This window comes from Dendropsophus ebraccatus, chromosome 6 (assembly GCF_027789765.1).
Source record: "Dendropsophus ebraccatus isolate aDenEbr1 chromosome 6, aDenEbr1.pat, whole genome shotgun sequence".
Lineage (NCBI taxonomy): Eukaryota > Metazoa > Chordata > Amphibia > Anura > Hylidae > Dendropsophus > Dendropsophus ebraccatus.
Window position 1 is genome coordinate 74,635,021 of NC_091459.1, and position 26,115 is coordinate 74,661,135.

The 26,115-nt window shown below is 37.7% G+C and overlaps 1 protein-coding gene across 3 annotated transcripts in view; it reads right to left on the reverse strand.

The window, feature by feature from the left end:
- Nucleotides 1-6,109: 6,109 nt before the first annotated feature.
- The window catches only part of NLGN1 (neuroligin 1), a 384,318-nt gene continuing 364,312 nt past the window's right edge, over nt 6,110-26,115 (reverse strand). For all 3 annotated transcript variants that reach the window (XM_069975172.1, XM_069975171.1, XM_069975173.1), the window contains 3 exons: nt 16,112-16,324; nt 8,902-9,691; nt 6,110-8,345 (listed from right to left, as the gene is read on the reverse strand). In XM_069975172.1, coding sequence (XP_069831273.1) covers nt 7,529-8,345; nt 8,902-9,691; nt 16,112-16,324 — 1,820 coding nt within the window. In that variant the 3' untranslated portion in view covers nt 6,110-7,528. The remainder of the gene's footprint in view (nt 8,346-8,901; nt 9,692-16,111; nt 16,325-26,115) is intronic.

Sequence of the window (26,115 nt, forward strand, 5' to 3'; positions counted from 1 at the left end):
AAGCAGAGAGAGTACAGCAGGGAGAGAATTATAGTGCGATATAGGGAAAGAAAGGAGAGGATAGGAGGGCTGATTGTGAGTAGATTGTGGACTGATTGTGGGAAGACTGTGGGTGTATTGGTGGTGTATTATGGTTGTATTGTTGGACTGGGTGGGTTTATAATAATCAAAGCAGTGTAACCAGTGTAGCCATAAACAGGGTGCTGCTGCATTCTCCAAAGTATAGATTGTTTTTATTAGAAATTGAGTGGCTGCTGTTTTACATCCAGTCACTTTCTTTACAGAACAGTTTTATACTTGTGCTAGATACTGTTACAAAACACCATCACTTAAGTTGCTGCACTGTACTATGATGTCAAAACACCCTTCAGCCAGTGTCAGCGGCCAGGGTGCAACTGCAGGTCCAAGTGAGATTCATGGCACTGTAGTCCCAGTGCCATCTGCACGCCAGGTGCTCCTATGTTTCTCACAATGTCTGGACCCAGAAACATTGAATGTTGAGGATCTCATGATGGAAAGCCACCACATGAGAGCAGTGAGGGTAGTGAGGCAGGGTGAAGCCATAGTATTAATAATTATTATTCTAATGACTTTTATTTATAAAGTGCCAACAGATTTGGCAGCACTTTACAATTCTGGGAGTACATACATAGACAAAAATCAGACATTACAGAGATAAACATATTATCCATACATGAGGAGTGAGGTCCCTGCTACAGGCTCAGGCCATGTTCCCACACTGTAAGACACTAGCCGTTCCATGACCCGGCTAGGATGAATTCGGATGCGGGCACATCTGTGAATTCCCCACTGTTCACAATTGACCGTGTGGTCGCAGCCGCACGCTCCATTGTGTGAAGTGACAGGGTTTTCTGCGGCTGCTATTCAATGAAGTTGCCAGTTTCTTGCGGCGCCGCTAAGGATCCTGGCCGGAGTGTATACTATGTGTATACATTCCCTCAGCCTGCAGCACAATGTAAGTGATACAAAACGGCCATTATAACTAGGGTACTTACGTAGTGTGAACATAGCCTCATACTGCATGGCTGATGATGAGTTGGGAGTGGAAAACTTTGTCCCTGACAGAGGATCACAGGATAGACCCCACCTGGCAGTTATGGGTACCGTTGCCACTGTCATCAGAAGAGGATGAGAAAGTACTGTTTGTGCCACCGACCCAGAATTCGCTTTCATGCTGGATCAGGAGTGAAAAGGGCCAGGAAGGAAAGTGTAGGCCCAAGACAACAAGGCCCTGTCACAGAACTTCCACAAGTCTGCAGTAGCACTAAGGAACATCCTAGCAGCAAACAGGAGGAGCCCAGTAGTTTGACACCTCAGAAGAACTGCCGGCTGCGTTCATCCGTGTTGCAGTTCTTAAGTGCAGGTGATAGAAGAGTCAATTCTGTCACCTGCAACATCTTCCAACAAAAAGTGGTTGGGAGTCAAAACCCCAGCACCACTTTCATGCAGAAACACATAGAACGACACCACCAGACTCAATGGGAGAAACGTGACCCACAGGGAAAATTGCAATCTCCCTCCAAACCAAGTCCTCAATAACTTATTCCCCTCCTTTAGGCAACACTCTGTTCACTAATGAAAATAAATTTGTTGGAGTGGAGAGCAAGCACTGATTAAGTAAAGCACACACTCAGTTCTGTAATGAAACCCAACTTGTATAACACAGTAGGAGTGTATTGCAATGACTTATTATGTAAGGCACACACTCAGTTCATTAATGAACCAGCCAAGCAGGATGCGCTGGTCGCTGAGGTTAATCCATAACATTGGTGTCTAGGTAAGACTGAAGAGTTGTTGAAGAACTGATAACAATTTTGGAATGGGCAAACTTAGAGGTTCCACAGGAGCTGATGGATATGGCTGAAAAGTATGACCATTAAAAAAAAAAAAAAAAAAGTGTCTCAAACAATTGGCACAATCTAACTTTATTGATGATGTTGTTCAGGTATGATCTCCTATACATTCCCTGTCATACATGTATTGAGCTCTTAGGAGGCATGTCTTGAAGCTCTCGACTTTATGGGTCTTCAAGTATTGGGAGACTTACTTTGAGAAGAAGGATCTCTGTAAACCAATACTAGATGGATGGATGACCATACGCAAGGTGGTTATAAATGAGACTTGGAGGGATACCCAATTCCGGTTGATTCATCATGCTATCTACGGTTTTAATCTCCCGAGGACCCCAGAGAGACCAGCGCGTATTGAGGCATGCCCGAATTATAACATGAGAGGCACTGATCTGGTACATGGGCTGATTTCCTGCCCCTGGATAAACATTTCTGGGTCACGGTGAAGAAGGCCCTACGTATCAATCTTAAGATTAATTTGTCTTAAGATCTTTGCTTCTCTTATTTTACATTCCCCAACCAGATGACTAATTAACCCTACTTGCCCATGTGTTTATACTGGTTGCAAAGAGATGCCTACTGACAAATTGGTTGGTGTCTCCTATGCCGAACTAGAATTGATTCCACAAGACCGTTTTGTGTCGCCTCATGGATGGCGGCTTGCGATAACGTGAGCAGGGGAGGGGGGAGGGTTATGTTTGTGGAAGTACTGCACCTATAGTATACTACAGTATTGTACCTTCTTGTTTTACCGACCTCTGTTGATGTTACTCGCAGATTATGCCAGGTACCCTCTGGTTTTACTATGTGGTGGGATGTTTCCATCTTTCTGTACTTTATTAGTTAATTAAAAACAAAAATAACAATTATATTAAAAAAAAAAAAAAAAAAAAAGCGCCAGGATATTATACCCAGAGAGATCTATGTTTCTTCTCTGGATGAGAATCCTGTTTGGACTAGTCTTCTAAAGCTGATTGGATGAGAAACAATAAAGCTCTATCAAGACGATTTTTGTTTTATGTTCACTCTTCAAGGCAAGCTGAATAAAGATGAAAGGTTTCTGTTCTAGTGAGATGAGTAACTGTAGGAATGTTTAGAAGAGGTATTACAAATATGCCGCATATGATATTCAAAATCGGCTTAGATTAAAAAATCAGTTGGTTGACAACTCTAACAAAAAATCACCCACAATCTACCCACAATCAGCCCTCATAACCTAGGCACACATTTAGTTCACAGTAGGAGCAAAGTGCAAGCACTGAGTAAGTAAAGCACGTCTGTGCAGACGTCGTCATTTTATACACTGTGTGCATTGGATGTCCATTATCCATTGACTTCAATGTACTGCATATAAAAAAATGTATAAATATATATATATATATATATATATATATATATATATATATATATACACCATTTTGGGCTTCCGGCAAGCTCTGTCTTCTTCATCTGCAATCAGCCAATCAAGGACTGCAGCAGTGTTCCACCTCAGCTGCATACTCACTGATTTTGAATAAAAGATGCTGAAAAAAGACGCTGTCAGAAGCCCAGGACAGTAAGTATAGCCCCAAACAGAGCACAGTCAGCCAGACTATGACTTTCTGATTAAGCCTGATACTCCTCCCCCTCCTCCTGAGCAGGGGTAACTGTATTAAATGCTCAAGTCTCCCATTGACTTTAATGGAGTTTGTTACTCGAGTTAAGCACTGAAGCATTGACAAATGCTTGACTCCAATAACAAGCACTCAAGGATTTTAGTGCAAAAAATCATATTTATAGTGAATCTGTCATCCCCTGACCACTTAACAAGCTGGTTTAGAACATACCTTTATTGGCATAAAAAACACCTTTTTCTGGCTGTTATGTCAAAGAGGTGGAGCCTATTGTTCTCTGGGTGCTAAACATTATCATTGATGTATGCCCTCCGCTTTCATAAACAGAGACATGAGTCTAGAAAACTCTTTGATATCCCCCCAGCTGATCTCCACCTACTTTCGCCCAGTACTGTAGAGCTGATCTCTACACCCAGCTCCAAGCTCTCGAAGCAGTGCATAAATACTCTAGACTACAAACAAGTTTGACAGAACTAACTTGCACTCATACGTTAATTAAGGACATACTACATAAGAAACACAAACATTTTATGAAGATTTGTGGGAAAACTTTTTTGCATGGAGCATCAAACCTAGTCGTGTGCTAGCATAAACTCTCCTTGATAAAAGAGCATCAACCCTTGTTCCATCCATGAAAAACCCATACAGGTCACATATCAAATCTTACCAAAGACATTACAGAAGCATTCAGCACATACTACTTCCCTCTATCAACTAATACCTCCTAATACCTCAACCCCTTCCCATACTGTTCATAAAACGCTTGGCCAATACCTTTCGGACACAGCACTTTCTACATTATCACCTCATATGATTCTAGCTTTATGAAGCACCCATTTCATCTACAGAACTAGACCTAGCCATTTTAAACCTTCTTAAGGGAAAGAGCCCTGGCCCTGACGACTACACCACCAAATATTTTAAATCCCTATATCAGAGCTGCTCACAGATTTACTTTTGGCATTCAACTCTATTTCAGATAATTAATTCTTCCCACCATGCCTATTTTGTAGTACTACCCAAAGAGGGAAATGACCCCAATCTCTGCCCTAGCCACTGACCTATTACTTGGATCAACCTGCATGCAAAACTATATGCCAAGATGATAATGTCCCTGGAGCGAGACTGCCACCCTAATTTTATCACTAGATGCCGAGAAAGCCTTTGATTGGGTGGACTGGGGATTCCTGGAGGCCACACTGGATCAGATCTTGCTAGACCCACTTATGAAAGATAGGGTTATGGTCCTATATAATTAGATAGATAGATAGATAGATAGATAGATAGATAGATAGATAGATTAATAGATCTCTATCTATAGATCTATCTATCTATCTATCTATCTATCTATCTATCTATGTATATACACTTTACACCGTTTTCCTGCAGAGATTATAGTTACAGAAGCTGCAGGAAGGCAGTGTTAGGGTTACACTTATTGACTCAGAAGCTTAGTAAAACAGTCATTGCTAAGGAGATATTGGAGGATAAAATGAATGGGACTGCCCCCCCCCCCCCTTTACACACCCCAGGTCTGACAAACTTCTACTCATCATCCCCCCACTTCATGAAAATTCAGTACTTTTATTCACAGTGCAATAGGTGAAGCAGACAAATTACTTCTCTATGTCGCTCTCTTCAGGACAGCTTTGATCTCTTGTCTCACTGGTTTGGGTGCCTATGTCTGCACAAGGTAGAGAACTGATAGAGAAGCCAAAAGAAGCTCCTTTTTAGCTGAATGCAAGTGGAGGGATTACATGACTGCCGATATGTTTTAGTCCTATTCAAGTAACCAATAGATGCATTACATAGTAATGTCCCATTGGATGCATTATTATACTCTGTACACACTAATGCACTCATTTAAGAATTATGTGGATCCTGGATTTTTCACAATTCATAAAAATAATAATAATTTAAAAAAACAACAACATAGGCCTTATACATTTTTACAGTACCATTCTTGTTGGTGTCTTACCAATGTCCTATGTGAGGAACAACATTATTATTTGCTTTCATATGCCATTTACATTACACATCATACATTACAATCACATATGAAAATACACATTTAGGCTATGTTGCCACTTCGAGAATATATATTGGGTTAAAGGCTGACCACTTGCTAAATAGACAGCTGCTAATAATAATCATGATATTATTTAGCAGTCGTTTAAATCACTTAAGCTGTCAGTGGTTTTGTAGCTGGTGTGTGTGTGTGTGTGTGTGTGTGTGTGTGTGTGTGTGTGTGTTGGAAATATATTCTGATGGAGAAAAAAATTAAATGACAAAACAGTAATCAACACATTAGCTCTTTAATGAGCAAAATTAAGTCTTTTCAGCATTGGAATAATATGATTTATCCAGATTATCTTTATTTCACTCAATGACCAGAATCCTAGCCAAGAAGTACAAAGTAATTTCCATTAAGTAATATACAATTTTGTGTGTAATAAGCTTTTATTTTTTAAAAAGAGTAACTGAAAAGAAAGTTACTGCAGTTAGTTTGTCAGAGAAACATATTTGCATTATCTTACAAACTATCAAAATTACTAATTTTGGAAATGTAAAAAAAAAAAAAAAGGAAATAAAGAAATAAAAAAAAATAATAAAATAAAAGCACATTAACTGTTGTCTAATAGAAATATACAGGTAAGAGAGAAATTATTTCTTAGTGATGTGCTCTTAAGTCCACCTCTATCATTTTCCATATAAATGTACATCTGATACATATACAAACACCTTGAAAAGACTGTGATAAATATCTTTCCTGATAGACATGAGGGAAAGTCATATTTCTGTGGTTGGATAATAGTAGTATAAAATTACAGAGGCAGATCTGGGTTTATAAATTCTGTTGGCACCCTTCATAATAGTGTATTCTTTGTATCTACATATGTATACATTTTACTTATATACTGCTGTGAGGTAACATCAATATAAAATAAATTTACAGTGGTAAAGAAAAAAGTTTAATTTTTAACACGTGGACATGCAACATGAGAAACATGTTAGAAAAAATATCAGTAGTGGGACAATTACTCAAGTTTTCTTTGGACGCATTGTTACTTACCATTATTATCAATTGCATCAGATCTTACTATACCATATAAAATCATTCTCATTTACCATAAAACATATATTTCTGGAATTTGTTCAGACTGAATGAAAATGTAATTTATATTTGAATAGACATATCCTTTGGGACTTACACCAGTAAGGGGTTTCTCTTGCTAAAATATGCACCTTTTGTTTCTAGCTCAGATTAAAACTGAGGACAATACAGTAAATTGTTGAAATTTGGTAACCTTATCCTAAAAAAAAAAAAAAAAAAACTTTAAGATTTGCCAATTCATGTCATATTATTTTCTTAAATAAATAAAAATTAATATCTAATGGGATGAGAACAATTTTAATAGTGGCTTATTCAGCAGCACAGCCACCTCGCATACAAATTATCATGCTCTTCGTGCTAAAAATATCCAGTTTCCTTTATTCCCACAATTGATAGTGACAGCACTTAAGTGATAATGTTATACCTGCCAGGACTTAAAACCTCTTTTGTTCTATTGGCAGTTTATAGAATGGGGCCCCAAGTTAAGGCCTTAACAGCATTGGTGCTTTGTGCACTTATATATGATCTACACAATAAAACAGTTAAAAACAAAAAGGTGAAAAATATCAGACATTCCATGTGTGAGTCCCTTGTGCATATAAATACATTTTTAGTCTTTGTCCTCTCTTTTTTGTAGCACATGCCTAAAGCCAATTTGTAACATAAATCCTAAAAAAAGTTGAATATGAATAAAAAAAACACTATCATTCACAACAATTATTTCAATTGCTGTTTTTGTCCATTTTGATTATTTACATTTTTTTTTTCCAAAATTCCAAAATGTTTTTGATATGTATATGCATTATGCACATTTTAATCCTCCATGTTTAAATAATGCAAGTTCTGTGGGGTTGAAAATCCAAGAAATTTCCAATAAGGTCAACTACTGTAATACATCAAAAATAAAGTCTGTATTCCATCTAGTCTGGCTATACTCTGGTTGTAGAATGTGAATGTGGATGCGGATGTGGGTGTGGATGGGGATGGGGAAGTGTGTTATTCTGTCCTGCAGTATAAGTATTGAAGGCATGTATGGGCTGAATCCCTGGTATAGTATTAGGAATCATTGTTATAGTATTAGGGGTCATTAAGGGAATATCATCTGGGGATCTTCGCATTGCCAGTGTGTAGTCTGGAGGACAAGCATTTCGTAGAACAACTTCATGAGGGTGGATAGATTCACATTCATGGTCCAAGTCTGTGTGCTTCATTTGCAGAGACATAATTTCTTCTTCTTGTGCATGGGCTATGTCATTTGTAGTGTTGCGCTGAGGACTACATCTCCTATGCACATCATGTCTCCTTTTATCCTTTTTGTAATATAAGGCAGCAAATGCCAAAATATTAAGAAAAAGTAGAGATGCTCCAACAGCAATAGTGACACTTAACTCTGTAGAATAGTCTCTTTCCAATGAAAAAGGACTAGGCTGTTGTTTGAAGTTATCTTCGTTGATGGTAGGGAAGGCTGAAGTTACAGGTACAAGGATTTTCCTTGTTGGTCTCGAAGTGATATCTGTAGATGGCCCTTTAGTTGTGGTGAGATCATTAATAACATGAAGATGTGGAACAAGTTCTAGCCAAAGGTTTACTTTGTTAGCCCTATAATGTTCTTTAACTCTTGGTTTTAATCCAATGTGCAGATAAAGTTGGTCCTTTTGTGAATATCTAGTCCAAGCAACTTCTTCAAAACGATTTGGCTTTGTGTGGATGAATTTTGTGTCTTGTGGAACAGGTTGATTTGGGTCCCTAAAAGAAAAATACAATACTAAATCACACAATAAAAAGTAGTAAATGGAAGGCATAAAGCAGATAAAAAACATCAAATATATCATGATAAAACTTGTAATACGTTATTTTACATTACTTGTTTTGTATAATAACCAAAAAGAACTGGACATGTTAAATGAACGTGTTCAATTCTTTCCCTCGACTAGTCAATGCTGCAAGTACAGTCAAGCAAATCATACCTCACCATATTGATTTTAAGCCAACATCAAGGGGAAAACATTGAAAATAATTATAAAATTAAATAGGTTTTCCCATCATTGGATGAGAGGCAATACCAGAACCTCCAAAATCCTCATAATCAAGGAGCCATATGTAATGCAATGGGGTTGCAAGGGAGAGCCACTGAGTGGGACAAATGTAAAGGGAAGTTGGACATTCATATTGGACAGACTGTTAAAAAATATCATTGCACTATTTCACCACAACATTACCAATATAGTACATTATATTACTCTTGTAAATATCAATATATTACACATGTAACATGTCAGTTCTACAAAGAAATGTTACTTACCCAGTTTTAGCAAAGTTTGTCCAATATGTCATTACTACCGCACTTAGCATAACGTCATTTTTGGAGAAATTGCATGGAAATAGCTCTGTAGGTCCAATCATAGGGATTCCAAATACATAAGGGACCTCATCCCCATGGGATGCATCTGCCCAAGCAGGCACTTGATCTGATTGGCAATGATGGTAAAAGGCATAGAAATATGTAGGAGAACCAAAGTTTGAGTGCAGATCTGCAGTTGCAACTGCTGGTGCAACCCACTGATGGTCAGTAAATAATGCCAACAATGTTTTTCTTCGTGTTTCAGGATTGTGTCGATCTGCCCAGTCAGTATACATAAATTTGATGGTTTCCCTCATAATATCTTTTCCTTCTGTATATCCATATAAGTTGTCAACAAAATTAGAAACTGCAAAGTCGAAGTCACTTGCAGAGATCCCATCCTCATGGTCTACAATACTTTCAACAAATTTAAGTCCTTCTCCTTGGTTTACACCCAACATGATATCATAATTGAGAAATTCGCCTTGTTCCATAAGAATCTGTGGATCATCAGGAATTACATCGCCATCTATTACTGGTCCAAAGGCAATGTGATACCTTGCTGGCTGTATGTCTTGGTCCACAAGTTCTCTGTAAGGTTTTTTCTGTAGACATTCTATAAGTTCTACAGTATCAGTCATATTGCATCCAACTTTAGTTGCTAAAATCCGGGCATATTTGGCAGGCTGAAAGCTTACTGCCCAACTGGATAGGGCAGTTCCACTTTGTGCAATCGCCCTTTGAAAAAGACCTGTGTCCAAAAAAAAAAAAAAAAAAACATTAAGAACACATAATGATATATTTCTCAAATATACTTATCTCCTCAGCATCACATTCAGTAGGACTCATGCTAAACATGCCATCATAATAAATAATAAATATTTCTGTGCAGAATAACATGCAATGTAATGTAGTTTAACATTCTAAATGACCGTACAGTGGTAATAATATAGGAACTATAACCTTTTAATACATATTTTGCATTTTTTAAATACTTTTATGCAAATTCAAATATTATCGGTATATTAATGAAAGTTCCGACTTCCTTTCAAGCTAAGCTATTGTTCTGTTTTTTAAAGGAAACTTTTTCCTTTTCTTTTTCCAAAGTCAATCCTATAAATATATTTCACTTATATAACACTTATCTGTATAAACAAAGACAAAAGTGCTCCTAAATGACTGCTTTCATCATTGTAATTAAAATTACTAGTAGCAGGAGTGCAGGTAAATTCAATTCTATACATAGACTAATGTTATTACCAAAGTATTGTGTACACAAAAATGTCCTTGCATGTGAAATGGGGTCTTGAGAAGCAAACCTCTGCAAAAGAAATACAACCTAACAAACTACAAACCTTTACAAGCCTCAGCTACTTATTAACTGAGCTAAGCATGTTAATTTAGAACTAGTAATACAAACTGAAAGTTTGTGATTCATATGGACAAAACTGGGCAAAAGCAAGGACTCCTGTCACCTGAGCAGCAGGCACAGGCTATGTTCACACATTGTCAAAAATTTTGAAAAGGCGGCCAATTTTCATATTTAAAAAAACTTCAGTTTTTGCGGAGATTTAACTGACAGCAATGGCAATGCATGGATGTCAAAATGAACATGATCATTATTTTCTGACGTCTTTTGCAAACAGCGCGCGTTTTTATTAGTTGTTCACACACTGTTTTTCTTTTGTCACCGTTCTTTCTCCATTTTTACTATTAAATTCAATAGACTTTTCAATTAAGCCACTACCAAAGGCCAAATAGTAACCCCAAACTAAAATAATGTGCAAACACCAGTCATTGCACTAGGGGGAGGCCAGACAGCTAAATAACAGACGTTATTTTACACTCAAAATAACGGACGTCCTTTTAAACGGAGCAGAAAAGACATTGTGTGAACATAGCCACACATTGTATCACTGCTTAAAAGGGTTATCCAGTGTTCCTATTGTCTCAGGAAGAAAGTAGTGAAGGAGAATGAAAATCCACAAAGATGTATCCTGGATCCTTTAAATCTTCCACAGGATCATAATAAAAATGAAAAGTGGTTTATTGTATATACTCAATAAAACACTTAAAAACAGCAATAAGGTGTTTCGGGAGTTGCAGTCTCCTTTCCTCAGATTGCAGAGGGGACAGTGAATATAGTACCTCAGTATGGGCTCATGTATATAAGAAGACCTGCACGTGGTACATGAGGCAATATGGTTTGAACAAATTATATACAAACATCTGATGTTGGTTTTTAATGTAGCTGAAAAGCTTTAGTATCATACATGGGTGAGATGTGCAGCTTTAAGCTTGTTCTCCAGGCTTGTATGACACTTCTAACGTAGACCGATGCTCTCCCTTTATACAGTAAAATACATCCTGCAGTATACAACTCTCCAGTACATCTACTTTCATATCTCTCTATCATTAAATTATTACAAGATATTCTACTCACGATTTTCCACAATACCTACTAGTGTCCTATTTGAGTGTCAGCGCCAGGATACATCTTTATGGCTTTTCTTTCTTCTTTGCTATTTCCACTACAGGCTCCTTTCTTAGGGAGCATCCCGTGTACATGAAGCATCCGGCTGGCAGCCCTCTCCTAGGATTCGTCTACTACCCCTATTAGGGGCTAAATGCATAAAGCCCAAGTGGCAGCCAGATGAGAGCACATCTATACCTCTTTATACTACTATATATATATATATATATATATATATATATATATATGTCACGGGATTACACAAGGTGCCTTCTCTGTCCTTTTTGTTTTCTCTACACATCTGGAAGAAAGTAGCCATGTTTTTCTAATACTGAAAAACTCCTAATTAGTTTATATTCACTGCTCTTAGCAACAGGACTATGCAGAGGAGCAAGCACTTTTTTCATTTTGCTATGCATCACTGCTTACTGTCCATTGGCAAGAGGAGATAAATGGCAATGTTACTTAATGTATGCCTTCTTCTCATTACATAGTTTATGTGGTGCCAGAGTTAAAAGTGCCACACAAACTGTGTGAAGAAGCAGGGGCACCTGTCAAAGACAGAAGTAATATGCATCACTGCTAACTGTCTGGCCAAATTAGGTAAGTGACAACCTAATGCATTGCCACTTACCTCCTTCTACTCACTAGACTGGCACACTACTCCTGGCCCATTAAATGCAGAGCTGAATCTAAACTGTCAAAACCAAATCAAATTTAATGGCCAATTCAAAGGAAACCTGTTAAAACAGACTTCAGGTGCTTCACTCATGATTACTTGCTAGCAATATTTCTGACCCTTTATAGCACAGTAATAACATCATATTAAAGGGATTAGGTACAGTATGGGTGTATGTGAAACTAATGGGAAAGTAGAAAGAGCCATACAGTTTATTCTTTCACTTTAGCAAGAAACTCAATCTTCAATCGTACATTATTAGATTGACAACTGTGTGCTTCTTTTTCTTAAAACAGCACCACACTTGTCCATATTTTTTCATCCTGCACAATCCTTTTAATATTTTAGGTACTTCACCATAGATTCAGAATTTTTTTTCACTATAAAAAACTGGAGAATCTTTATCCATACAGATGTGCTCATTGTTAATTTGTCTTTAACTTAACATATCCTGAGAGGTGTGGTTTTAAGCATTAAAAGCAACAAAATAATATGGTCACATCTCTTCTATAATGTCTTTTTGCAGACACCCTGTGAAAGATGTGTAAATTAGATTGAGTGTTCTGATAGCATGCTGTAATATGGACACATCTTTAACAAGGAGGCTATGTAATGCCCATTTTATTCTAAAGTACTCAATAGGAACTTGCATGGCATGACATTCTGTTAGGTTGGGACTGATGGACACAAGGCAGATGAGGCCCTTGCACTGGCACCCGCCCTGCTGTCCCTGCCTGCTTACCAAAAACTGCCCTAGGCAGCAGCGGGCAACTGGGCAACAGTGCCTAGTCTTTATGAGTGTAACACAGAAACGAAGAAAGAACAAACAAACACAATAAATACATAGTCGTCTAGCCGGGTCAGAAACTAACGGTCAAGGTTAGAGCGGTAAAAAATCAGAAGGTGGGGGGGAATCATCAGGAAGCCAATCCAGAAGTTATAGAAACCAGGGCATACATAACCAGGATACAAACGCTAGCCTAGTGACACTCAGGCTGACACTGAGGCTCTATCCCAGGAAAGGGGGATGATGATGGGAGTAGTTTTATGGAGGCTGGAGTCCAAGCCCCAGGGTGTGATTGGGGACTTGGGAGACTCCAGACCCCAAACTAATTGGTCAGTACATGATAATCACTGTCAGCTGTGCCGTCTGGCCAGGGAGAGCAGAGAAGTCTCGGACACAGCTGTAGTTCTATGGACAATGCCGGCACGCCCCATGAATCCTAGCTACGCCTCTGTACATAACATTTGAATTTGCAACTAGAATCTGTGTATAGTTGTGTAAAAACGTATCTTTCTTTTAGTTTAGTTAAAGCATACCTGTCATTTCAAGTGACTCTTCAAGATAAGCTTTCCTGTGTGTACATGAGGATTAGCACTATATCTGGCTATCAAATATCTTTTGTGTATGGCATTTTTCAAATTTCTGCTCTGCAAGCTAAGGCTATGTTCTCACTACGGGATTCTGTGGCGGTTTAGTTGCTTGCATTATAGAACTATACAACGTTTGCTCAACTGATATTGCCTCATGTATCAATTAAAGGGGAAGTCCGGTAAAAATTGTTATCAAAATATTGTATTGCCCCCTACTACTACTACTACTTACTAATGCATCAAGACTTCACTTTCTGGATAAAATGGTGATGTCATGACCTGACTCCAAGAGCTCTGGGGGCTGTAGCTGCTGGAGAGGATGATGGCAGAGGGATGCTCAGTGTCCCTCCAGTACCCTGTGTCCCTCAGTGTCCCCCTGCCATCATCCTCTCCAGCAGCCACAGCCCGTACAGCTCTGGGAGTCGGGTCGTGACATCACCATTTTATCCAGGAAGTGAAGCCTTGATGCAGTAGTAAGTGCGGGGGAAAAAAGCCCTTTATAAGCATTTCCCGTAATAAGTGTATATTTCTATAACTTTTGGGGGGCAATACAATAGTTTAATCAAAATTTTTACCGGACTTCTCCTTTATAAACAATATCACAGCTATCTGAGCAGACACTGGGTGCCCAAGCACAGACAAACACAGTGTCTGGACTAAGTGTCACAAACTCATGTAAATATTTGTTATCTCATGCAATGTATCTCAGGATGTTTACTGGGTTTATAAATAACAAAGGACACATCTGTATGTCTACCAGATGGGCCCGTATTTTAGTAGATTTTAGGGTGTCTAAAGGTGTCATTTATTCTTTAAAAGTTTCTCTATTTGTATAATTCCTCTTTAAGGATCTTGCAACATAGGGTGTACTGCTGCTGGAACCCTCAACAATGAGCTGTAAACTGTGTAAAAAAAACAAGCTACATGAGTTTAACATCCTTACAGCATTACTGGATTAAGTACTATATAGGTCACACTGAAATTAACTTGAGTGTGTATGCATTTCTGACAAATTCTGACAAATAGAAGAGAGCCTTCTCTTCGATTAATTTTTTTAATCTCTAATGCATCAATTGAAATAGGTGTTCTAAAACAGAACCAAAAAAACAACAACTTTAATTTGTAACTTTTGGAGAGTTACCTCCTCAATAGAGACAAGAGAGCTGAATATCAGGAACCAAAATTTGTTATGAACTTTGGTTTGCTACCGAATCAAATTTCTTGCAAAATTTGTAACTAGGTCATAAATATGGTGGCCTCATAATTTAATACACAAAAAAATTAAAAAAACATACCTGTCTGCACTCCCTGGTATCCTTTTACGGGTCACCAGTATTCACCGCCAGCTTGTTTTGTGAATGTTTATCACAGCAGGTTTTCATTCCAGTGTTGCTGTTTTCAGTTTCCAACAGCAACATTAAAACAAAAACATGCTGTGATAAGTAAATATACAGAAAACAAGTTGATGGGGTAAAAAACAAACAGGGGAATTTTGTCTATTGCTTTTTACCCCAAAAGCTTGTTTTGTGTATATTTACTTATCACAGCATGTTTTAATTTCAATGTTGCTGTTGGAAATGAAAAACAGCAACATTGGAACAAAAACCTGCTGTGATAGGTAAATATACACAAAAAAAACAAAACACGTGGGGTAGAAAACATTTGGCACACAAAGAGATTGCAACCCTGCATAGTTTGCATTCTAACTGAATGTAACTGCTTAATCACTTAAAATAATATAAATAGGATTTTTTTTTTTTGCTTGATCAGGAAATTCGAGTTTGTGCAAACCGAACCTGAATTTTGCTTCAAAGTTTGGTGAACCTACCAAACTGAACTTTTAAAAAGTTTGCTCATCGCTTGTCCTCAAGGGAAAATTGTACAGTTGGCTAATAAGCAAGACGACAAATGCACATGTAATTCTATATAAGACAAATCTATATTTAGTTGAAGGTAGGCCAATGTAAACCCTGCTTTGCTGAACAGAAAGAGGTCACACGACCCCCTCATTCCATTCCATTGGGTGGAACTAAAACAGACAAGGAAGAAATAACTGAAAATGAAATAAAATATGACTAAAGGTTCAAAGCTTTGACAATTTGGAATCACGCATGCAAAACATTTAAACTTCCTTCTCACAGACAGTAATAAATTCCACTCATGAATTTTCAGTAAGTATGTCTTATCTTGAAACTCCTCTTTTAACCTAGATAATGTTTCTTAAGCAGCATTAAAATAAAATTTTATTTTGCTTTTACATGCCGAGGTTCCTTGTGAGAAGCTAACCTTGCCACTGAAGAATGGCAAATACAATTGACCTAATTCAGTGTGGTTCATACAATATTGACCCCCCCCCCAAAAAAAAAAAAAAAAAAAAAAATAAATAAATAAAATAAAATAAATAAATAAAAAAGACAAGCAAAGTGGATAATGTATGTAACTACAAAGTACAAGCATTTCAAAAAAAATGCAATGGAAGTTTAATAATAGACACATTGGTCACAATGCAGTCACTACTTTAATTGCACACCAAGCTGTTAACTGAAATATGATAGAGACTGAAAAAAAGTTGCAAAGCCACAATACAGTCATGCACAGCCACATGCAGACACCAAAAATGACAAAATTTGCAACCTGCATAATACCTTTGGTTGAATTGCTCCAACGGTTACCTTCTGAATAATGGGACAAAGTCAACAGATTGACACATGATGCACCAGCACCAGATCCAAAAACTGTTATTCTTAAAGGATCACCACCAAAGAATCCAATGTTTTCACTAGTCCAACGTAAGGCTTGAATGAGATCAAGAAGGCCATAGTTTCCCTTTGCTGCTTGATCACCGGTGCTTAAGAAACCTGCACAAAAATAAATATATAAACCATCATCTTATGGTACAAAACAATAGCAGTGCAATTTGTTCTCTTTATTTCATTCACTTGAATTTCATCACATTTTATATAACAGTCATATCTGGGAAATGACACAAGTACGACACTATAATGACAGGCTTAAAATGATCTACCAACAAAGAAAAATTACATGAATATTAGGTTGGAACATAATTTTAATACATGAAAAGGTGGGAATATTGTAAGATGATAATAATCATATAAAATATGCAATAACTATATGGACTAAGATTGTATGTAAAATTGCTATGAAAATAACAATTTCAGAAGGTACTTCTTGATGTCAGTGATATGAAAGCTTTATAACTGGCTTGGAATGCCAAAGACAGGCATACATATAAAATGATGGAATATTCTGATATGTATTCAGTATAACTTTCTACATGTAAAGACATTTTGAGCCATTCTGAACAATTTTTAAATGAGAATTGATTCCCACCCTATCAATAATAAAGTCAATGTGAGTTTTGCATTGACACGCATGGTGAATTCATGATTCATATTTGTTTGACCTTACAGATGTAGAACTCTAATCATTGCAGAAACTCAAGTCAGAGGCTATGTTCACATGATGTTTTTTCCTTTCTGTTTATTATTTTTTTTAAATGAAGTATGTCAGTTATTTCGTATTTTAGAGGCTTGTCATTACACAAGGACGGCTATTGTTATTCTAGTTCAGAAGGACTGATTGCCCTTTCGGTGTGTCTTTAATTGAAAGTCCATTGAATTTAATAGTAAAGACAGTGGAAGCATGACGGAAAAATTTAAATTGGGTGTGAGCAACTAAAAAAATAAATTTGTTTGCAAAAGATGTCCTTGAATATTTGTCATGATCATTATTTTGATCTTCGCGCATGATCATTATTTTTTCACATCAGCATTATTTAATACACCATGTACTATTTCATCGACTTCAGTGCATTCCAATGTGGTAATCACTAACATCAGTTCAAAAAGAAAAACTGATGGGATTAACCCATGCAGGCACAGTTGAATACAAATACTTAACATACTGTATGGGTAAAAATCAGCATAAAAAGTTTGGCAACATTTTTTTCTTTACTTAATTTTTGCACTGATCCTGAGTAGAGATGAGCGAACCAGACGGATTTCTGGTTCATATGAATCAGAAATCTCGACGGCTGACTCCCGCTGTCTACCAGCTCCGTGCAGCGGGTGGATACATCGTAAGGAAAGCCTGGAAAACTGGGATACAGCCAATGCCAATGGCTGTATCCCAGTTTTTCAGGCGTTCCTTATGATGTATCCACCCGCTGCACGGAGCCGGCAGACAGCGGGAGTCAGCCGCCGAGATTTCTGATTCATACGAACCAGAAACCTGGCTGGTTCGCTCATCTCTAATCCTGAGTTTCCAAACTCATCACTATCCAAAACTGAATCAACAATTATGTTGGGTGTTAAGAGCAGATCTCCAAGCATCCCATTCTTTTTAAGCGTCTGCATATAGCATAATCTAGTTATTTGCTTCTGGAAAGAAAAGTCTTAACAACGGGAACTGCACAATTTTTAGATATAGGAGAAAAAGATTGCAGTGTAGTAGAAAGTCAAAAAGTACTGTATTACAGGAGCTCTTAGGGATGCGGGATGTGTTTTTCAAAGTATTAACAAATGGTTTTAACAGTAAATAACAGAAATCTGTAATCTCTGTTGCAACTTCAGTTCTACTTATTGTTATTATTATTATTATTATTATTATCATAATTATTATTACCTTTGTCTATGCTTTAAAATGTACCTGTCACTAATAAAAACAAGGACATGTTCAGTGTTTTTATCAGCCAGAGTTAGAGTGTTCAGACCATGAACGATCAGCAAATGAATGGATAAAGGCAAATTTCCCCAAGTAAAGTTGCAGAGCAGTGCTGAGGTACATAATGCATAAAAGTCGCCAACACCATGCTGCTTTAAAGTGACACTGTCACCCCCTATTTGCATTTTGACTGCTCTCCACAGGTGTAAAGGGTAAATGTTACAGCTTTCATTACTTATTTTATATCACACCTCATGGTGTTTGTTCTGGTAAAAAGTCATTTTTAATCACCTGTGGATTGTTATATGTGGGCGAGGCCTTGTGACCTTTGTGCCACATTGCTCCACCCTATCGCCACCTAGCCCCACCCCCATAGCCAGCCATTGGTGTGGGACAATCTAGGGGGGTGGGGCCTAGAGCTTTAGGCTGGCCCTTCCAATGGCTGCTGAGGGGGCGTGGCCTATGCGACAATGACATCACATGGGCCACAAAGCCCATGAGGCCCCGCCCACATATACCAATCCACAGGTGATGAAAACGACTTTTTATGAGAACAAGCACCATGAGGTGTGATATAAAATAATGAAAGCTGTAACATTTACCCTTTACACCTGTGGAGAGCAGTCAAAATGCAAATAGGGGGCAACAGTGTCACTTTAAGAACCGCAAAGTTCCAAACCACATCTAAGATTAAAATCAGCACAAAAACTGGGTTCCACCAGAAGCTTCACAGCATTTGTTTTCATGGCCAAGCAGCTGCATGCAAGCCTTACATGACTTAGCACCATGATCAAATGCAGTGGTGTAAAGTACACCACCCTTTGAAATCTGGAGTCTCTGAAGTAGTGAAAATATGTTACAAATATGTTCTAGTAGGAAAATTTCCTAAAAGAGTTGAAATTGTTATGAATGCAAAGGAGAGACAAACTTAATATTAATACCAATAGATTTAGAAAGGAATGTCCTAGAAAAAAAAAAATCTCCTGTGATGTAAAATGTAGGAGTTGCAATATTTTGTTTAGAAAGTGTATGTTATAATAAAGATGTGTTTTATTTAAAATGCTATTTCACTCCAGACCATCTAGTATTTTAATCAGCCAATTAAGGAGGAAAAAACTTCCTGAGGTTATGGTTTATGATTCTTACCAGCTCAGATTTTAATTTCCTACCTTGGTTGTTTAATTTCCTTTGTACAGAGAAAATACTTTATATTAGTCTGCCTCATATTAGCTACTATCTCTTATTGTCAATGTGAGTTATAATGGTGCGTTTACTATGACCTGTATGAGTAATTGTCATAGATTTTATATTGTCTTTCCTTGAGTGAGCTAATAAGAAGATGTGTTTATGTCATTATTACAATGACAGTAATGCTTTAAATAAAATTAAAAACAGATGAAACTGTAGAATGTTGAATGACTTATCTGGATTAATGCATGAGACCATACTGCTAAACTGATTTGGTTCAATAATTTGTTAAAGTTGTCAAAACCGCATGAAGGTGAACACAACCTCTCAGTAGTATTGATTGAAAAAATATATATTTACTAGTAATACAAGACTAGAGATGAGTGAATTAAAAGATTTAACAAAACGAAGCACTGAGATTGGCTCATCACCCTGCTTCCATTTAACTATCTGCTGCTCCATGCCGCTCCTCCCTGGGTGCTGGGAAAAGCTATATCCAGTCTTGGTAAACTTCTCCTAGTTTTCAAGGACTGAATCCAGCTTTTCCCTGGGTGCTGGGAAAAGCTATATCCAGTCTTGGTAAACTTCTCCTAGTTTTCAAGGACTGAATCCAGCTTTTCCCAACACCAGAAGAGGAGTGGCATGGAATGGCAGTCATTAAATGGACGCAGGCTGATGAGTTGATTTCAGAGATAACAAATCACTTCCCTATGTTATTACTGTAAATTCACTCATCTCTGTACGAGACCACTGAAAATATATCCACAATAAAATGTTCATAAATGCTAAGGAAATTCTCACATGTGGCAGAGTTGTTGCAGAAACTTCTGTAACTATCGCATTTATATGAATGGAGCTTGCAGAAATGCATTTAGATGAATGGGACTCATTATTATTTGTAGAATTTTCTGCAACAACTCTTCCATGTGTGAATATATAATAATTATAGACAGAGAAAATGTCCTGAAAGGGTTTACATGTTTTTACCTGCTAGGATTTTTTTTTACCTGTATGGGTTTAAATGGGCATGGTGCTTTACTAACTACTAACCTAGTTACTAACTACTTACTAACTACTAACATTACTAACCTAGCCAAAAAGAGAATGCTATGGTTCCTGCTAATTTTCCCATAATCCTGTATTACATTTAATTCAGGGCCTGGTGGGCCTGTACATGACAAAAGGATTCAGAAGAAGAACAAAGGGATTATCATTGTGTCATACATCACCCCCATGAAAGGAATCTGTTGGCTGCATTGACATTCCACTGAACTACTGACACTTTTAAACAGCTGTTAGGACAAGGAGACACATGGCAGCTCCTTGAAGTGCTGAAGGCTGAAGTGCCCTCTCCCATCCATGTCCATGCCTGTGTTGTGCACAGGACACAGCTGGACTTCCAACTGACTGTCAAGCATGGTTAAGCCTCTTTCACTCTGCACCAAAAAAAAAAAATGTACACTCTGGAAGCACAGACAGATATATGAAATGTATTATGTGTCTCCTTGACCTAACAGCTATTTAACAGTATTAGCAGTTTGAAATAAGAATCGCGGATGACAGATTCCCTTTAAGTCCTGCTTTGTGTGTACAAGTGTAATAAGGTTATATGAAGTGTCCCTTTAACTGACAATACACAAAGAATAATTGAAGCTAAAGTTGTATTAAATTTTTCAATATAAATAAAATAATGCAGTAACAATTACTACATGGAAAGTATAATACCATAGTTAATTAACTCCAACTAATCGCAATTCAAACACCATGTTTATGCCTGAGAAGTTCGGCTAAATATTAAACTGATAACATTTCAATTAGCAGTTTCAAATTTCTAAAACTTATAAGACGCTCTGATAACAAAGTAATTTAATACAGCGCAGCAGTAAAACAATTTCTTCTTGTTCTTGATATTTACAATTATCTGGACACAGACATATAAGGAGTTTTATAATTATTTTTATGAGCATTTTTATTTGCATGAGGTCATATTTTCTAATAGAAAATTAATGGCTGTACAAGCCAAAAGTCTGTAGATATTTTCAGTAAATACCTCTGCTCACCTACATTTTGGGCCAAATGTAGTTATTTCTATTGTTCTATAGAAGAGTAAGAGTAAGAATAAGTTAAAAATAACTTAATATGTCATCAATCATGTCAAAAGAGATCACAGCAGGTCTCAGCAAGGTCTCAATAACGACACAGCACATCAACATAATAAAGATGCATGTGCCCTACCTGTCCCCTGCCCTAATAGAATATATTAGCAGACAGGGATCATCCAACCTGCCAATAGACTCCCTTTAAATCAAAGAGTACCTGTTATTAAAAAATAACTTTTGAAATGTCATTAGGTATAACTAACAATAGAGTGTTAACAACACCCATGAAACAGATCCTTGTAGACAGGGGTAGGAATGGATGGATGCTGTGTAGTTGGCAATCCCAATTTCCAGCAGTGGTACATTATAGGAGAAGACACAGCAGCATGCAAGGAATCTTCAAAAGAGCTTTATTGCTTATCCGTCCAAAACCGATGTTTCGGGCATACTCGGTCTTTGTCAAGCATACAATCAAAGTGTCACATAGCATGGTATATATGTGTAGTTAAAAACCAAAACACCAATCACCAAAAGGACATTGAACAAGTGAAACATTCTACAGATGATAGTTCTGATGAAACTACCACTCCAACCCAAGAGGAATCTACTAGAGGCACTGCTACTCCTTTTTTTTGGCACAGGGAAACAAACCCAAGGCCAGACAAAAACCAAGTGAGGGGGCAGAAAACACCAGTGTAGTCGGAATAACACATCTAAACTTACTTCTAACAATTTGGGCCTCAGGCCCAAGAGCTCATTTTTACCTCCACCCTGCGACAATGATAGCGACGATCTGCTGCCCGTCGCTCCGTGCAATATGTGGCAACACACCACCGCTTACTTCTATGGGCCACCAAGATGATCTAAAGATCTACCTACCTACCTTGCTCCTTCCCCATACCTTGCAACAACCTCATTAAGGGGGATTCTTTCCCACATCCACAGGCTTATATAGGTGAAACAACAATACACATGAAAATGCGCATAAAAGCATCACTAAAAAGAGCTTACTAGGCCTTCCAATTCTAAAACATTTTCACAACTTTAATCACAGTATAGGTCAACTAAGATATATGATGATTAACTAGATTTAAAACTTAGACACTTTGTAGTAACATCACTTTCGGTACAGTAAGCCGTCTTCTGTGCTCTGCGGTTTCTACAGACATATCTTCCGCCCTCTGCTCCTAGTACTCTAGGAAATCTGGCTTTCAGGTGTAATATGACTGTAGATTGGTCATTCCCAGCCCCTCACTTGGTGATTGGTGTTTTGGTTTTTAATTACACATATATACCATGCTATGTGACACTTGTAATTGTATGCTTGACAAAGACCAAGTGTGGTCGAAACATTGCTTTTACCAGCATATGCAATAAAGCTCTTTTGAAGATTCCTTGGATGCTGTTTAGTCCTCTCCTTTGATGTAATAAGGCATGTCAAAAGTTATTTATCACAGCAGGTCTTACTGCTGAAACCCTCTGCAATCAGGAGAGTTTTCTGGAAAGAGTGTGCCGCAGCACTGCAATCTATTCCTCAGCTGTATCTCCTCATCGGCTAATTCATGCTAATATATTCTATTAGGGCAGGAGGAAACAGGAGGCCACATGCACCCTGTGACGTTATTGGGTAGCTTTAGCTTTTGTTAATATGTAAATAAGGGTGTTTGATGCACTGAGGGTCTTTTTACACGCACAGATAAATTGCTTAATCGCTTGTATTGCAAAGGACAAGTGATGATTTTTTTTCTTTTTTTAACAATAGGCATTTAGAGTAGAAGACGAATCGATATAAAAAGTTCCAGTTTGTATATATATATATATATATATATTCTGTGGATATTCGTAATTGCGTTTGTATCTATATACTGTGAAGGATGAGTGTTTACACTGAAAGACTTGAGAATTATTAACAATGATTTTGCGGTCAGCTCAAAAGATGCGATCAACAACATGCGAACGATTTTCCGTTCGTAGTTTGATCATTACCGCTTTTACACCTTTAAATTTGAATGATCTAATGATTTTTTTGCATGTGTTAAAGGCCCCATAGACTTTAGTGCACCGATCTGCCTGTCGGCATTATTTAAGCTGTTGTTAACTGTAAAGTGACAACTGAATATTTTTTGAAGGAGGCGGCAAGCGGGCAGCTAGGATTCACGGAGACCTAAAGCAAAAAACTGTAAGGGCCCCCTTGTCCCCTACGCACAACTCAAAGCTCATATATATATAGTCTTGGTGATGTGGCCAAAATATAAAATCTCTTATGGGCAGAGGCAGAATCCTGCCTGCAGCCACAATAGTGACTGGCAGAACAGAGAGCCAATGGCTACTTGCTCTGTCAGTCCACTGTTTTTAACTAAGGGCCTATTAGGAGCCCTTATGGTTAAATACATAGGTGAAGGAGCAGACTACTTCTGGTGGAGAACAGAGGTCAGAGGTTTTTTTTGCAGCATGTAAGTAAACATTGGGTCACTTGCACACTGCAGTATATAAGGGGTAAAGCAGAAGGACACAGGACAGCTCCTATCTTCTCCCGGGGCCCCCATGCTGCATGGACTCAATAGCAACTGCATACCTTACCTCTATGGTAGCTACGCCACAGGATGGGATTGTCTAATCTGTTGTTAGAGTACCTTTAACAGCTTGGCTTCTAGTAAACTGGCTTCTAGTAAAACTGAATACCTAAGTTGGTTTCATAACCCACTGTACCTTCATATGTTTTTCTTTTCTGTTGCAACACTACTTCACATGATCGAATTTGCAACCTCCTGCAATTAAATACTATTCTGTAAATACGAAATAAGTCTAGAATACAAATGCTGGAAAAAAAAACCCTATAATAAAGTGTCTATAAGGGTCATCTCACATGCTAATCTTTGCATAAAATTCTTGGAAGCCCACCATGCTATAGCTATCATCTTTTTTTCACCCACTGTGACCTTCAGACAACCTTTAAAATAAATACTGCGGCTTAAAATGGATGAGCATAAAGTGTTGAGCAGGCAGGGCTGCCTATTTATGTTCCACATAGTAAAATACATACAGTAAATATTTCCTATGTTTACACCATTCTTTTATAATTATTACAAGGTCAGGCAACACTAAACTATAGTTTATTATGTTAATACAGTTCTCTCTCTCTCTCTCTCTATATATATATATATATATACACAGTATATATATATATATATATATATATATATATATATATATTAGCTAAGCTACAAGTGATGGTGAATGCAGCAATTGCCTTTCCTGTTTTATCATTTATAACTTTAGAATAAAAGAACTGACAACTGACCGCAGGAGCTATTTTTACAATTATAATTATGTTATTTGGGGGAAACACGGTTCATAGATGTCTTGGCAATTGAAGTTGAGCTTTGACCTTTCAAGCAAATCAAAGAACAACAGTGCATCAATGTCCTTGTTGCAGAGCAGCAGAACTCATTGCACACACTTGTCATTGTGTGCTCATAAAGACAGATCTACCATCATATTAATTCACACTCGCAAACAGGTTGTGTCCTGAGGTCAGGAATGAAGTAATCAGCTCAGCATGAACTGCAGGAAAAGTGACAGTAGATTTGGCAGCCCCATATCTAATAGACTATATCCTATGGCTCTCAGTTTCCTGCAGGGCTCATCCATAACCTTTAAAGTCACTTTTATTTCACAATAATTAGAACCTGAAAAGACATTTCTGTCATTTTGCTTCTTTAATTTATTTATATATCAGGTTTTAATTAACTGGACTGTATATATATATATATATATATATATATATATATATATATATATATATATAGCATCTTAGTTTCTTAACTCAGTTCTTTCTAAGGCTATGTTCACACTACGTAAATCTACGGCCGTAGTTCTCGACGCAGAACTACAGCCGTAGATTTGCGGGGTGGAACACAGCATTGTTTGCTATGGGATCCCGGCTGGAGCGTACACACATCATATACGCTCCGGCCGGTTCCCATGCGGTGCCGCAAACAACTGACAGGTCCATTATTTGCGGACGGAATTCAAAGAATTCCGTCCGCAGAAGGACCTGGCAGTTCACACAGTGAAGCGAGCTGCTCCGCATCAGAGCTCCACGGAGGAAAGATCATCCGGCCGGTCGGAACGGCCGGTCTCATCCGTAGTGTGAACATAGCCTAAGGCTGGATTAACACACAGTATTGTGGAATTCTTTCTGTTCAGTAGTTTTACCAAACCCAGGAGTGGAATTGATAGAAAAAAAGGAAAGCTTTCTGTTTTGTACCCACTCAAACTTAACTGGTGTCTGTAAACACACTGACCAAAATGAGTCTTGGGTATGAAATCCCTGCCACCATGTTACCTAGGTTTCACCAACTGCCAGCTTTACACAACAGTAAGCAACATATAGACAATAAAATATGCATTCAAACAAGGGTTAAATATACGTCACACATTCTTTCTAATAAAACCATAACATGCCCGACTAAGTTTTTCCAACCGGTATTTAGTACACACTAACATAAGGAATAACTGCACACTGATCGATAAACTACAGAACTACAAACACCTAACAAAAGCAGAGTGTCCATTGTTAGGATGGGCTCATAATTTCCCTCATCCTCCTCAAAGGAGTACTGCAGAGAAAAAAAGAACGATGTTTACTTGTGTCAGAAAGTTAAACAGAATTATAC